This window comes from Benincasa hispida, chromosome 8 (genome assembly GCF_027475165.1).
Source record: "Benincasa hispida cultivar pf3 chromosome 8, pf3_genome.v1.1, whole genome shotgun sequence".
NCBI lineage: Eukaryota > Viridiplantae > Streptophyta > Magnoliopsida > Cucurbitales > Cucurbitaceae > Benincasa > Benincasa hispida.
Genome location: NC_143485.1, coordinates 11,131,259 through 11,148,355, shown reverse-complemented (window position 1 = coordinate 11,148,355; position 17,097 = coordinate 11,131,259). Strand labels below are relative to the sequence as shown.

General features: G+C 32.7%; 1 protein-coding gene across 1 annotated transcript; it reads left to right on the top strand.

The window, feature by feature from the left end:
• The first annotated feature begins 3,860 nt into the window (after nucleotides 1-3,860).
• LOC150034358 (uncharacterized) lies at nucleotides 3,861-5,465 on the top strand. The gene is made up of 3 exons (XM_090316689.1): nucleotides 3,861-4,267; nucleotides 4,652-4,749; nucleotides 4,921-5,465. Exons 1-3 carry the CDS (start codon nucleotides 3,861-3,863, stop codon nucleotides 5,463-5,465), a joined length of 1,050 nt encoding a protein of 349 aa, XP_090172815.1.
• The last annotated feature ends 11,632 nt before the right edge of the window (nucleotides 5,466-17,097 follow it).

Below are 17,097 nucleotides of genomic sequence, written 5' to 3'. Positions count from 1 at the left end.
TGCAAAATTTAAATAAGATGGGGTTTGTGGGTATTTTGAACGAAATTTCAGACCTAAGGTCGATCCTAATAGCACTAATGATGACATTTAGAAAGTTGGGAGGAAAAAAATCCGACTTGAAGTTAGAATCCTCGATTAACTCTAAACCTCCATTCTCAAATAAATTCTCCTTCAATTGAGCTTCATGGAGAAAATCGGAAATGCTCTCTATAAGTTATCATCCCACGTACCATTAAAAAAATTCTTAGTGGTTGAAAAGTCGTAGTAAGATGAAAAAAGTTCAAATGAACAACAACAAAAAGGTTATGGATGCTTATTTGGAAACAATTGAAAAAAGAACAAATATTAAAATTGATTCAGATAAAATATGAAAAAAAAAAGGTTATAGGTGCTTATTTAAAATCAATTGGAAATAACAATAAAATATGAGAATCAATTCGAAAAATTTGACATATCAATTTTAAAGAGTTCAAACTATTACAGATATAAAAAAACAGAAAAATAAGATACAGTTAAAATCATTAAAATTGCAAAAAGCGAAAAATACATTAAGAAAAGAAAAAAAAGGGGATAGATAATAAAATTGATTAAGATTAATTGATATTAAAAAATAGTCTAAACTATACAAAAATATTATGAGAAAACAGGATAATTGGAAATTCAAAACTCAAATCAACTGATCCCAATTTTTTATGGAAAAACAAGATTCTATTCATTATGAAATCTACACCCAATTTTTGTTGTTTTTCCCCCATTGATTTTAAATAAGCACCTATAACCTTTTTGTTCACATTTTATCTTGAACCAATTTTTTTTTTCAACATAAGTGTAGCTCAATTGGTATAGTACTTGTACTATTAATCTCGAAATAAAATTATAATTCGTACTACAAAGCCCAATTTTCATTAAAAGTGTAATTTGTGCTAGAGAGTCCAATTTTTATTAAAAGTATAATTCGTGTTTTTTTCTATATTCTGAATAAAATTGTACTTTGTGCTACAGAGCCCAATTTTCTCAAAATAAATGAGCGGGTGGGAAGAGTATAAACAACCTAAAAGAAGAAAATGGCATCTAATTTAATGGAGAGCAATATTAACGTTCATTAAACATCTATTATTCCAAAGAGAATACATTTAAAATTCAGTGGTTGACTAAAGTTGAGATCAAAGCTATTTATGCAAAAGATATAATTTACGCTAAAAAAAAATTAGAATAACTTTTTTTTAATATATAGAAAGAGTTAAAAGACCGTACGTACGGAAGCAGTTAAGAACTTAAACACTTTAAATTCATTAACTTTAAAAATTAAAGTATACAAGAATATAACTTGGATATAGGATTCAAAATACAAGTATGCATGTTTATAATCTTGAAAATAGGATTTGATATACAAGCATGCAAGTATATAACTTGGATATAGGGTTAGAGATACAACCTTTGATGAAATTCAGAAAAACGGAGCTATTTTTTGGTTGAAAAGGTCACAAACACTTCATAGACTATCATTAGAGTCTTTTCGATTATTCTCAGGTCTTAAAACGGATTGTGGGATCCAATTTGTAAGGAAATTTGAAGAAAAAAAAGAGAGTTTAAGAGTTTTTGTATCAAAAACTTTGAGAGAAAAATAAGACACCAAAATGCATGGAACTTTTTCCAAGCCAATTTTTCTTCTATTTAAAAAAGTCATTGAAGGTGAATTAACCTCAAAGTGACACATAATTAAGCATGCAAAAGTGGGATTTTTGATGTTATAGTTAATGGAAAAAATTGAATAATCCCACTAACTTGAAATCCATTTTAATGAATTTTAAAAAAAATCAATTTAATTTGAATTTTCAAAAACTTCCATTTTTAAATTAATTTTAATTTTAAATAATATTAATTCAAATAATTAATATTAAATAAAATCCACTTCTTTAAAACTAATTTTAAATAAAACTAATTTTAATAATTAATTTCTAATAAAATTAATTTTTAAATAATTTAATTAATTAAAAAATAATTTAATATCAAATATTAAATTATTAAAATGTTTAATTATATCGAATATAATTAACTCTTATCCATAAATCGATTTTCATTTTGTTCATAATTAAAATGTGGCTGGTTTTTTTAACTTGCTTTCTTGTTCATCTTCTTTTTACCACGCAGATATTTTTACGAAGGCCCTTCTTCTCTAAAATGTCTTAGTTAGGATTAGGAGTTGCTCATTTTTAATCTCCAACTTGAGGGGATGTTATAGAAAGAACCGAAGACAAGAAAACAAGATTGCAGGCAGTTGAAACGTTGTCGTCTTCTTTATGTTATGTTGTTGTAACCATCAGAGCTTCATCATTGACCTTGAGCGCCTGTATATAAGAGGAAAACGAACGTAAGAAAAAGAGAGAGAGAGAGCAAGACATTTATTCTGTATAACTTTGAAGAATAAGTAATAAAAAAGACTCTCCCGATTTGCATAGTGGACGTAGGCCTTTGACCGAACCACTTAAACTCTTGTGTTCTTTCTTTCTTACTCTATGATCATTTAACATTTACTTAGGTATCGTTTACACGATCGTGTAGTTCTTATCGCATCGTGTACACGATTGTTTAGCTTCGCATCCAATCGTCTATACGATCGTCTAGTTCTTAAGTTGTCGTCTATACAATCGTTTAACTCTAATCAACTGTCGTTTACACGATCGTCTAGTGCTTCGTTATATTGTTTACATAATTGAATTATCGTCTAGTTCTTGGAGTTTCGTCTACACAACTGAGCCGCCATAAGGTAAACAACAAAATAGTTTTAAAGCCTTAGCATACAGTATCCACTGACTCTTGAATTGTACTTGACCGTTAATTCTGAGTAATTTGTAATTGAAAATGAGAAGATCTTAGTTATCTGGGACAAATGGTATCAGAGCTCAGAGAACAGTTTAAGACAGATCCAAGATTTGAATTCTTACATACTTTGAATCAGATAAGTCAATCTTGAAGATTAAGAATGGCAACAACCAGATATGAAATCGAGAAGTTCAATGGTAAGACAAACTTTGAACTATGGAAAGCGAAGATTAAGGCAGTCTTGGGACAACAGAAGGCACTACTGGCCATAATTGACCCTGCAAAATACCTTGAAACACTCACCGAGTCAGAAAAAGAGACAATCAAGGTAAACGCTTATGGAACCATTGTCTTGAATGTCACAGATAGTGTTTTAAGGCAGATTGTAGACCAGCCTACTACTTATACCCTTTAGAACAAATTGAACGAGATTTATCTCAACAAAGACCTGCCTAACAAAGCTTTCTTGAGGGAAATATTTTTCACATACAAGATGGATGCTGCAAAGTCCCTCACGGATAATTTGAATGAATTTAAGAGACTGTCTTTAGAATTCAAATCAGTAGGGGACAATATTGGGGAAGAAAATGAGGCTTTCATATTGCTTAACTATTTACTAGAATCATTCAAAGATGTCAAGATAGCCATGAAGTATGGTAGAGAAAGAATAACAACAGAAGGAATCATATCAGCAGTAAGAATTAAAGAATTAGAGTTACAAATGAGCAAGAAAGATCAATAAAGAGGTGAAGGCTTGTTTTCAAAGGGGAAAACAAAGAACAACGGGAAGGGGGAACAGTGGTGACAAGTCCAAGATTAAGTGCCATTTTTGCCACAAAATGGGACACATGAAGAAGGACTGCTATGTCTTGAAGAGGAAGCTGAACCAACAGAACAAGGGTGGAAAACATACTGAGGTTGCTGTGGGGGTGAATTCCCTTGTATATTCAGATGCATTGGCTGCAACTGAAGAATGTGGAGAGCAGAATACTATGGAGACTCAGGACTAGGTGATAGATTCTGGTTATTCAGTCCATATGACACCATCTAAAGGATGGTTTTGCACCTACAAGAAGTGGGATGGAGGGTTGATCTACATGGAAAATAACAGCACCTGCAGAGCTGTTGGAATAGGGTATGTATCCTTGAAAATGCAAGATAGATCAGTAAAGTTGATTAGGAATGTGAGGCATGTTCCTACATTTAAGGGAAATATCCTATCATTGGGGATGTTTGATGATATTGGCTGTGAGTATAGAGGTGTTAGAGGTACCTTTGAAATGATTAAAGATTCAAAAGTAGTGTTGGTGGCAACCAAAATGAATGGCTTGTATGTCATCAAAGATGTGCAAATGGCACATTCGGCCTTGATGGAAACTAATGAAGAACCCAAAGAAGATGAGTTATGGCACAAAAGGCTTTCTCATATCAGTGTGAGGAGGTGGCAAGTACTCTCAAAATAGGGGATTCTTCCTAAGGGTGTTGGAGAAAACTTAAAACTTTGTGAACATTGCATACTAGGCAGAGCAACAAGGCAAGGCGTCCCTAAAGAACAGCACACCTCCAAGGAGATCCTTGAATATGTTCATTTAGACTTATGGGAACCATCTCACTCTCTATCTCTAAGTGGAGCAAGGTACTTTCTTTTCTTTGTAGATGATTACTTAAGGAAGAGTTGGGTTTACTTTTTAAAAACCAAAGATGAGGTATTTAGTAGATTCAAAGAATGGAAGACCTTGATTGAAAAGAAAACCTCTAAACATATTAAACATTTGAGAACTGACAATGGTTTAGAGTTTTGTGGAGAGGTATTCAACTTGTATTGCAGGGAGAATGGAATTGTAAGGCACAGAATAGTGAGGTATACACATCAACAAAATGGAGTAGCTGAAAGATTGAACAAAATCATGCTTGAAAGGGTTAGATGTTAGTTGTCCAATGCCCTATTCCCTGAAAAGTATTAGCCTGGAGCTGTTTCCTATACTATCTACACTCTAAATAGTTGCCCACATCAGTCCATAGAGCTGAAAACTCTTGAAGAAAAGTGGACAGGATAGCCTCTTAAGCTGGAACACTTGAAGGTGTTTAAATGTGTAGGCTATGTGCATCAAAGCCAAGATAAGTTGAAACCCAGGGTTGTAAAATGCATATTTTTAGGCTTTACACTGGGAGTGAAGGGTTATAGGCTTTGGCATCCTATTGAGAAGAGATGTGTAAACAACAGAGATGTGGTATTCAGAGAGAATGAGATGTTTATGATGTCTGAGCAACCAACTACATCTATGTCTAAGACAAGTAGCACAAGATTTGAGGTGGAGCCTCAAAATGATCATGGAGATTCTACTTCCTCTCAGAATCTAGATGTTGAAGGTGATGATACTGCTAAAACTAGTGAACATGTGTCAAGTGAACAAGTAGAGACACATGGAGACTTACAGAATTATTCATTATCAAGAGACAAAACTAGAAGAATAATTGTACCATTAGCAAGATATCAAGAATCTGATTTTGCTAGTGTTGCTTTAAGTGCTGCCATTTCATTGAGCAACAATGAACCCATCAGCTTTGAGGAAGCAACAAACAGCCCTGATGCTAGACTATGGATTGAGGTAATGAATGATGAATTGAAGTCCCTAAACTAAAATGACTCCTGGAGACTAGTACCTTTGTCTAAAGGGTACAAACCTATTTCATGTAAGCGGATTTACAAGTTCAAAGAAGAAATTACAGGGGTTCAAAAGTATAGGTTCAAGGTAAGACTAGTTGATAAAGGCTTCACACAAAAAAGAAGGTATTGATTACAATGAGGTTTTTTCTCCAGTGGTGAAGCATACATCCATTAGGCTACCCCTCTCCTTAGTTATTCAAAAGGACTTGAAGTTAGACCAATTGGATGTGAAGACAACCTTTCTACATGGATTGTTGAATGAGACTATTTACATGAAGCAACCTCGAGGGTATGTGAAAAGGGGAGAAGAAGACTTGGTGTGTTTGCTAAATAAGTCTATCTATGGGTTCAAGCAGTCACCAAGGTGTTGGTATGAGAGGTTTGATGAAGTGATCTCCAAAATGGGGTTCAAGACAAGCTCATATAATTGGTGTGTGTATACAAACTCAAGTAGCTTCAAGGAACCTGTTTATCTACTTCTTTATGTAGGTGACGCTACGAATACAACCCCTTTGTAGTTGTTTCAATTGTTGTAAAGTGCTACAAATGATCCAATCCTGATCATTCATGTGGAGACATGTGAGCCGAGGTGTTCTATACAAAGAGTTTGTATAAGACTGGACCATGAAATGAATAGTCTTACTATATAACACCGTCGATAGAAGAGACTTACATTTCATTAGGATGACCATGGGTGACTTAACCTGAATCTTAAGTGAGTTGTGAATTCTTGCCTATGAAGGTGATCCTTTGATTTGTATTGGTGAGAGTGGTTAGTTCGCCAACTCAGTATACCTACCATTTTAGGGATTCATCTGATTGGGGAGTTGGGTATGTAGCTACACAAGAAGGAGTTCACTTCTTTTCTATAATTAGAGAAACTAGAGAAACTGCTCCCTTAGAGGCTGATTCTGGGGCTTAAACAATATGGCACCACAACCTCTCCTGACCTGAGAGGGGTTTGGTCATAGTTGGACTATGACTTATTGTTCATTAGAAAGATCGGTGATACTTAAGAAGTTAGATATAATACAGGGGAAAAATAGTCATTTTGGTCCAGTTGTACTTACGAGCAATTTGCGAAGGCTTATTGCACCATTGATTGGTTATATTCAATGGACATATATATATATATGTGGTACGAAAAGTGCAGCTATCGGTCTTTAGTAGAGTGACCGACAATTAATGGAAGTTGGGTAGTTTAATTAATTATCTAAGTACCATCGGAGCTTCAAACTATAGGTCCAAAAGGTCCCCTCGGTAGCTCAACTGGGTTTACTGAGAATCAAATTAATTTTGGATTAATTTGAATTGTTCAAATTAATTGATGGAATTAATTATATATGATATAATTAATATAATATATTTGATACATTATAATATAGTTATATATATAATAAGTTAGTTATAATATATATATATTTCTTAAAATTAAAATTGGATTTTAATTTCAATTAAAGGGAGGGAGTTATGAAAATAACTTTACTCCTCTATAATCTCTCAATTAACTGTGGGAGTGGTTGGTTGGTGGATGAATCGTCTTCTTCCCTAAAATCACAGAACGCCTATGATCTCCTGGAAGGCTCTCCCAAGAATTCTCTTTGCACAAAAATACTCTCTCCCTTTCTTCCCAAAATTGATACAAAGCCCACAAAACTCCTATAGATTCTCATTCCCTTAAGAGAATACCAAGATTTCTCTATTGGTGGTGTCCTTTTGGTGGAGTTGCTATTCTTGGAAGGTTCCGTTCGTTGAGTTCCTACAAAGTTTTGGAGAGGATCGTGAAGATTTGTGAGTCTTCAAGGGTATGTAAATCTAAGGCCCTATTTTCCTCTTATATTTATATAAAGCATATTGTAAATTTAATTAGAATGCATATTCTTCCGTCTCTGCATTTTTGTATCATGTGAAAATCGAATTTGGGAAACGATCTCGCTTCAGCATCAGTTTTCACAAACCTTCAGATTAAAGGACCATCCAAATAAGCAGAAGTTCACAACTCACTCAAGATTAAGGTTAAGTCACCTATTGTCATCCTAGTGAAATGTAAGTCTCTTCTAGCAACGGTGTCATAAGAAGAGTATTCATTTTGTGGTCCGGTCTTATACAAACTCTTTATATAGGATACCTCCGCTCACATGTCTCCACATAAATGATCAGGATCAGATCATTTGTAACACTTTACAATAATTGTAACAATTACAAAGCAGGTCATATCTGTAGTGTCACAAGGATAAGGTACCGAGCTTTATCCATCTACTACAGATTGTTCAGGCTATTACTTAAATATCATCCACCTGTATATCTCTACATACATGTTTAAGGTTCATCAAATAACTCTGGATCTTAGTTTATTGGTTTTGGGTTAATGCAACTAAATGTCAAATAAAATAACACTTATCTTATTCAATAAATAATCTTTTTGTACAAATAAATTTACAAACTACAAGATAACGAGATTTAGGGCATCAACCCAAAAATGTCGCACTTGTCCTAAGGCTAGTGGGGTGTATAAATACAAAGTACAGAAGCTAATACTGTACACGAAACAATAAACTAGGGTATACACTATACGCCCAGTAAGAATCTTCCACTTACCCTAAACTAGATGATACATGTCTCGTAGACCCAAACTGTTTAGATGGCCCTTAACCACTTTAGCCATGAGAGCCTTCGTAAATGGATCAGCAACATTGTGCTCTGAAGCAATATTCATGACGATATTGTCCCCTCAATGCACAATCTCCCAGATAAGATGATATTTATGCTCTATATGCTTTCCACGTTTGTGTCTTCTAGGCTCCTTGGAATTCACCATAGTACCACTATTATCACAATAAAGGGTGATGGCCTTTGACATGTCTAGAACAACTTCAAGATTAGTGAAAAACTTCCTAAACCATACAACCTCCTTGGCAGCTTCACAAGTCGCTACATACGTCTTCATGGTAGAGTCAACAATACAACCTTACTTTGTGCTTCATCATACTACAACTCCTCCATTCAGAGTAAAAACTGATCCTTATGTGGATTTACTAGATTCCCTATCCATCTGAAAATCAGAGTCAGTGTATCTTGTAAGGATCAAATTCTTAGACCCCTACACAAGCTGGAGTCCCTCGTTCTCTGAAAATACTTGAGGTTGGTTTTAAAGGTTGTCTAGTGATCTAGTCCTAGATTAGACTAATCTGTACTAACTATCCTAACTGCATAGCAAATGTCAGGTTTAGTACATAATATTGCATACATTAGGTTGCCAACAACGGATGCATAGGGGATCCATCTTATTTCCTCAACCTCTTGAGGTTTCTTAGGACACTGTTCCTTAGACAATACAATTTCATGTTGAATGGTCGTAAACATCTCTTGGAATTTTGCATCAAATATTTGACAAGCATCTTCCTAATGTACGATACTTGACACAAGTCTAGCATTTTATTCTTATGATCCCTGATGATATGGATCCCTAGAACAAACTATGCTTCTCTCAAATCTTTCATTTGGAATTGGGACGCTAACAACTCTTTAACATCAGTTAGTAGACCTACATCATTCCTAGTGATTAGGATATCGTCCACGTACAACACTAAGAAAGCTACTAAACTGTTAATGATTTTCTTGTAGATACAAGACTCATCAACATTTTGGTCAAAGCCAAATTTGATCACAGTTTAAAACCTTATGCTCTAAGATTGAGAAGCTTGTTTTAGTCCATAAATGGACCGATTAAGCTTGCAAACCATTTGCTCTTAACCTTGGGAAATGAATCCATTTGGTTGTTGCATAAAAATGGTCTCCTCAAGATTATCATTCAAAAAGGCAGTCTTGACGCTCATTTGCCAAATCTCATGGTCATAATACACGACAATGAATAGGAGTATCCGAATAGACTTTAACATGGCAACAGAGGAGAAAGTTTCTTCATAGTTTATTCTCTCAACCTGGGAATAACTCTTTGCCACTAGTTTAGCCTTAAAGGTATGTACCTTACCATCAACACCTTTTTTCCTCTTGTGGGTCCACTTGCTACCTATAGGTTTGACCTCATTAAGTTGCTCCACAAGGTCCCAGACTGAATTGAAGTATATAGACTCCATTTTGAGATTTATAGCTTTGACTCATTCATCTTTGTCTACATCATTCATTGCTTGTTTATAGGACAATAGATCCTCAATATTGACATTTGTTATGACAGTCTGGGCTTCTAACAAACCCCTATAACGAGCAGGTGGGTTTAGAACCCATCCATTACGTCAAGGCTCCCTCAATGGTTGAGGTGTATATCTTTGACTAAATGAACCTATATCAACAACTCTTGTTGACGTTTCTGTAGTTTCGTTGGAAAGCTCACTTAAAACAATTTTACTGCGGGGTTTATGCTCCATGATGTTGTCCTCTAAATAAGTAGCATTTCTCCACATAAATACTTTATTATCTTGAGTATCATCGAAGTAACCACCCCTCGTTTCTCTGGGATAGCCTATATTAGGCAGAATTTTGAATGAGGTTACAATTTTTTAGGATTTGTCTCAAACACATGTGCTAGGCAACTTCAGATTCGAAATTGGCATATACTACCTTTACGATCATTCCATAATTCCAAAGGTGTTTCAGAAAAACTTTTGGATGGAACATAGTTCAAAATACATATTGCAGTCTATACTACAGAATGCCAAAATGAATAAGGTAAATGAGCATAACTCATTATAGACCGAACCATGTCCAATGAGGTTCTATTTTTCTTTTTTGATACATTATAATGTTGAGGTGTACCATGTGCTCAGAGTTAGGATGCAATTCCGTATTCTATCAAATAGTCTTGAAATTTTAAATCCATATACTCTCCACATCGATCAGTTCGAAGTGTATTAATTATTTTACATAATGAATTTTCAACTTCAGCCTTATACTCCTTGAACTTTTCAAGTGCTTTAGACTTATGTTGCAATAGTTATAAATACTCCACAGAGGTTCGAATGTACAAGTTCTAATGATTCTTTGGTTCTATGACCTTTTCCAATAAAAAATATTTTAATCATTTTGTTTTCAAGGCATGACTCATATACTGGTAATTAGGCTTCTTTTAACTCGCTTAGAAGTCGTCTCTTAATCATTCTCTCAATCTTATTGAGATTTATATGACCTAATCTTAAGTGTCAAAGATGGGCATTTTCTTTAGGAAAAATCTTTTGTCTTTTATGCTAAGTTGTTGTAGTTCTGAACATTTCAATATTAAGAAGTGCCTTAGATGCTAATGACCTTAGCACATAAAGATTACTTTCTAAGTTCACATGACATATTTGAACACAATTCTTGTAAATAAACATTTTATTTACATTAAAGTTAAGAGAATAGTTTTGTTTAAGCAAACATTTATAGAAATCAAGTTCCTTTTCAAATCAGGAATTGCATATACATTATTCAATAATAAATATGATTTTTGTAGAATCAATCTGAGGCCTCCCACTGCCACTAGCGAGACAATGTGCTCTACTCCAACCCATATTGTCATCTCGCCAGTCATGATCTGTTGCCAGAAACTAATTCCATGAAAAGAAGAACAAACATGATTAGTGGCGCATGAATTAATTATCTAGGCAAAATCATCATTCTTCACTAAGCATGTTTCTGAAATTAGTAAATCACATTTACCTTGTTTGGCTTTCTTCTTCTCTACCAAATACTTGGGATAGTTTGGTTTCCATTGTTCCTCCTGGTTGCAATGAAAGCAAGTTCCTTTGGCAACCTTGGCCTTCCTACCTCTCTAGGCTGCAGCAGGGTTAACTTTATTCCCCTGACCTCTCTTCTTCTTCTTCCACTTTTTTGTGTCGAAAGAATATCGTACAGACTAGTTCCAAAGGTCGAACCTTTGAAGAACTTGTTTGAGAAAGTGGCAACATTTATCTTTCCCTTCTGTTTTCGTTCCTTGACTTTCATCAAGGATTGATAAATTTTTAATTCATTTAGAAGGCTGGTCAGGTTGTAGTCGAGCTTGTTCATAACAACGTTACTATGAAATTGTAGGAAGCTCTCAAGTAGAGTTTCCAAAATAAAGCTGATCTGACTGGCCTCATCGATGACAGACCCGTTCATTTCAACAACATTAAAGTGGACCATCATATCGAGTACATGTTCTTGCACAGAGGTCCCTTCTTGCATGCATAAATTGGAAATGAAATTTAGAGCGTCATATCAGAGTTGTGTGGATGGCTTCACAACATCTCCTTCAATGAATCCATGATCTCATGTACAGTGACCATAATTTCATGCTTCTTAGCCAAAACTCCAGATAAGTTGGCCAGTATGTACATTTTAGCCTTTTCATTTGTCTTGACTCACCTTTCATACACATCCCTAACATTTCGAGAAGTTTCAACGTTAGGTACTTGAGGACATTCCTCAACAAGGAAAAACCTCAAGTCATTGATAATCAGCACAATATTTGTAGTATTTTTTCAACTCATGTAATTGTCGCCGGTTAATTTGTCAGCACTTAGGAGGTTTAATATAACACTATTCATTTTCGAAGATTGTTGAAACCATACATATTATTTATATTAGCTATTATACCCAATTGAAACCAATTAAATTTTAACAAAATTCTAATGAACTTTATGTGACATCTAATTTTGCAATGATGCTTCAGTGAGTCAGAATAAAAGTCACCATAGGGTAGTCAGTTACCCCTTTACTAAATTGAGACAATCTCAACCAACCATTACACTAGAATAACTCTTATCCCTATGACGATTAGTCACCATTGTTTGATCAATCATTAACTTAACACTTTCTTGTAAGTGTAACCATTTATTTTAGACTCTAAAGCTCGGTCCCAATGAGCCAACTGTAGGAAAAAATTGATTGGGGCAAAAACTACAGTAATCATATCCATTTATGGAGTTTGTGCAAAATTTCATGCAAATGCCATCCATAGGGAGGACACAAGCAAATGTGCCTTAAGGTCGAGCATGAAACTTTACTACAAACTAATGAAGGAAACGTGGGATGTGTTGACACATGTCCCTCTCTCGCTTACTATAAACACTCTCTCCATTCACCTTGTTATTGACCTATGCAAACACCATCTGTAGGGGACAACAAGCAAAGGTGCCTCTAGACCAATTATAAATCTCACAGTGTGAACTATTTAGAGAGAAACGTAAAAGGAAAATTTTCATATCATATATATCATTTTCTTCCCACTGAGTGTTTTAAACCTAGGGTTTATTAACTTAGGTAAATTTGGCTAATAATTTAATTAAGTGGTTGTTAAATTTGCCCAATATAACTCTTATATTAGATAGTTTAACAATAATGGTTCTTGTTTATTAAATCCTTTAATAAACCTAATTATTTATTGCATGCTTAGGATATAATTGTCTAATTCACCTTCCAGGTAGGTTCACATGTAGGATATTCTATTTTCGTTAGCTTAAATACCCCAGCCTAGACGGAACCTTACTTAGACAAAGGTCTCTTCTAGACAATTATGTTATAAATTTAACTCTTTATTAATCCAATTTAATCCTACTAAAAAGAAAATAAAAAATTGTCTTATTTCTAATCATATTAGAAACATTGTAACATAGGTCTATGTGAAATTAATTTTAAACCATTTAAAATTAATTTTAACCTATATTAGCATGCAACTCTGGATTATAGATTTTAATTCTAATTTCATTATTTTATAATATTTATAAAGTTTAATGAAATAATTAAAATCTATAAATATACATCTAATGACATACATAAAATATAACAATTATAATTTCTATGTAGAGTCATACTTCATGCAGTCCCATTTTCGTTACTTAACATAACATTTATATTATAAAGTAATGAAAATAATAACATCCATCATCTAAGCTATATATTATAACAATTATAATATAAAATGATGCATGAACATGTTATAAATGCATGCAATCTTATAGTATAATAATTATATTTAATATAATGCATGAGCATGCTTAATTAAATCATGCAACTATATTATATAACACTTATATTAAAATGATGCATGATTTTATGTTTATTGTATGGTGGGATTTTAATCAATATGACATACAATATGCAATATAAAAAATTAAATCATATATCACAAATATAAAATAATAAATAGCAATATTGGACAAAAAATTGGCAACCTAAGAAATTAATTAAATTGATATAACTATTATATTAATTTAATTAATTAAAATATAATCAAATTACATAATAATTAAAACAAAACAAAACAAAACTACCTTCAAACTGACTTGGAAGATTCGAACCCACGTTCTGGAACAGCCTCACCGTGCGAGCGTCCGTCCTCAAAGCGTAGCGGCGCTGTCCTTTTCTTCAGGAGTGCAGCGGCGGCGGATTTTCAAGCAACGTCATTGTGCTATGTGATAAGCGCCGCGGTGCTCTACTCGAAAATGCCTGAGCGCCGTGACATTCTAGGCCAGAAGCTACTGCTTTCCATAATTTTTTTTTTTTCCCTCCGAATCTGCTTGATTCTTCAACAACACTTGCCAAAACTTTAAGACACGGATTTTACAGACTCGATAGCAAACTTTATATACCCAAAACACTAGGCCGTTTCAACTTTAAACTCTTTTAAAATAGTAAATTAATGCCAATTTTTTAAATATCCATGTGCAAAACCAACGTACATTCATAATGCATTACTCGGAATACTCATCAAAACTCTGAAATTAAGTTTATCTAACTCTACTACCAATTGAAGGGATGAAATTCTCGAAGTGAAAATGTATAAACGTCGGTTGTCTCGATTTCATTTTACAAAAACTTAAAATTACATACGTGACGGAAACAAGATAAACTTATTTTTCCTAAGCATGCTTCTACTGTGAAAAATTCAGAGGGGAAAGGGAAAACCAAACTAATGATTTGATTATTGCTAAATTTAAGATTACTCCAATATAATTGGTGAGGTGTTGTAAGGTAGAATCTAACAAAATTTCGTAATCTGTGGCAATTTGAAGACGATACAGTGATAATTATCCTTCTATTAGTACAACTTTAAAATATTTGTAAATATGGTAGTTATTGATCGGTCAATCTATAATTTTTTTAAAATTCCAATCATGCCTTCAATTGCAGGTGTTTCCATCTTATTCAATTTATTTTTTTTCCTTTTCTTTCTTCCTGTGTCTGTGGCTCCCTTTTCTTTTATCTCTTTTTTTTCTTCATTCTTCTCTACAGTTTAGCTTTCTACTTTCTTGTTTGTTTTTTTCCCCTATGGTTTAGCATTTTTTCTGAATGCTACGTTGTACCATTCTTTAAGTCCATTGATTACTACATTCTCTTAAGCCTCTTCACTCAAAATATCTTCACAAGCCACTCATATTGATTGATCAACAAGGAGATTTTTCGATTTTAAGAGGTAATTGTCAATTTTAATGACTTTATTCAATGACTTTATTTCATTGATTGATGGTTTCTGTTTCTTCTACTTGTATTTCTCATTTATCATTCTTTATTAAACTTAAGGCTTAGTCTATCATTGATAGTGGATATTATTAATTAAAAAATGTAAGTGATAGTTGCTAGGACTATCACTAATAGCCACTATTAGTGCTAGAGTTAATGATAGACTAGAGGTGGAGTTGTTGGGGGAGGAATTTATCGGTATTATAGGATAGCAACTGATAGCACATTTCTTAAATTTAAAACTATCATTGATAGCAACTATTAGTAATATTTGTTGATAGCAACATCACTGATAGCAGTTATTAGTAATAATTATAATAGCACATTTTTCAAATTGAAGGTTACCAATGATAGCAACTGATAACACATTTCTCAAATTGAAAGTTATCAGTGATAGCAGCTGATAACACACATCTCGAATTGAAAGCTACCATTGATAGCAACTATCAATGATATTCACTGATAGCAACATCACTGATAACAGCTATCGATGATAGAAACTGATAGTATATTTCTCAAACTGAAAGCTATCACTGATAGCAAATTTCTTAAATTGAAAGTTATTAGTGACAACAACTTATAACACACATCTCAAATTGAAAGCTATCAGTGATAGTAATTGATAGTAACTATCAATGATATTCACTGATAGCAACTGATAATACATTTCTCAGATTGAAAGCTATCCTTAATAGCAGCTATCAATGATAGCTTTCAATTTGAGAAAAAACGAGAAGTAATACACAAAATGGTGGTTGAGTGTGGGTTTTTCGGTCTTTTATCATTTTTTGTTCTATAAGCATAAATCTCTACTCTTTGGTCTTTTATCCATGTACTCCATATTCTATTATTTTGGTTTTGAATTCCATTTATGCAATTAACCCAAAGATAAAATCAAGAGTTGAAGAGATATCTTACCTTAAAAAAAATAAAAAATACGTTGTACAAATCAAGATGAAAGACATGTTGAGATTGATTAGAAAAAAAAAAAAAATTTAGAAAAAAAATCATTTTTGTTTTTGTTTTTTTTTTTTTTAATAAAAACTATTTAAAATATGCGTTAAAAATATTTCCAAATATTTCAATTTTTTTAAAATATCTTATTTTCAAAATGAAATACTCGAAAAATTAAATAAAAAACCCACTCGAAGAAAGAAATAAGGCATATGACATCACAGTTTCATGCATGATAGATATAATTTTCAACCATAGAATTTATTTAATTTTTTAGTACGTTTTTTTTATATGTAGAATGCATTTGAAGGGGAAGACCGTGGATGAGGCATATGGTTCTGGGGAGAAGATCAAGTCAACTAACAATAAATTAATAATTAATGAGCTTTAATCCGCTTTTAGTGGTTTGGGTATATCTAATATTTAATGATATTGTCGTATTAACTATTAATTAATACTTAATTATGACACCTAATTATTGTAATACTTAACAATAAATCTTGACTTAAACTCATTAAATTGTGGGTCAATAGAGTTCGAAAGATATATTGTGGGTCAATAGAGTTGACTATTCTACTTCTTGACTTAAACTCCTCAAATCTATTAAACACCTATTAAAAAGTTGAAAGACTAAATTTAGAAATCGAAAGATATATATATATATGAAAAAAACTTTTTTAATCTTTAGGTTTTTGGTCTAGTTTTCATTTAGTTATTTTAAAATATTACGCATTTTCCTTAAGTTTTGAGTTTGTTTCAACTTAGTCCTTAGACTTTAAAATATTATAATTTTACTCTTGAAATTTGAGTTATATTACAATTTTTTTTCTAGGTTTCAAAATTATACCTTTAACCTCGATTTTTATTAATGACTCACTTTCCATCTTTAATATTAATGTCTATTAATTAATTTAAAATAAATATAATTAATTAAGTTTCATTATTTTGTATCGATATTAAAACTAAATTTAAAATTTTATTTCATTACTATTAATGGAATAATTGAAAGTGACGTTTAATGAAAAATCGAGATTAAAAATATAAATAGAGAATCTTAAAAACCAAATTAAAACGAAATGATAAAATTTTATATTTTTCCGCACAATCAGACATATATTCATTTATTTATTTATTTGTGCTTGAATGACACTAGAGGGTAGTTTAGTCTTTTCAAATAATAGTCATAGTCAAATGACAAGATAACAATCCCAACTCCC

Coding starts and splice junctions, on each gene's coding strand:
- LOC150034358 (XM_090316689.1), top strand. CDS start 3,861: ATGACACCATCTAAAGGATGGTTTTGCACCTACAAGAAGTGGGATGGA. Junction 4,268..4,651: donor CATATCAGTGTGAGGAGGTG/GCAAGTACTCTC, acceptor CTTGTATTGCAG/GGAGAATGGAATTGTAAGGC. Junction 4,750..4,920: donor CATGCTTGAAAGGGTTAGAT/GTTAGTTGTCCA, acceptor TTAAATGTGTAG/GCTATGTGCATCAAAGCCAA.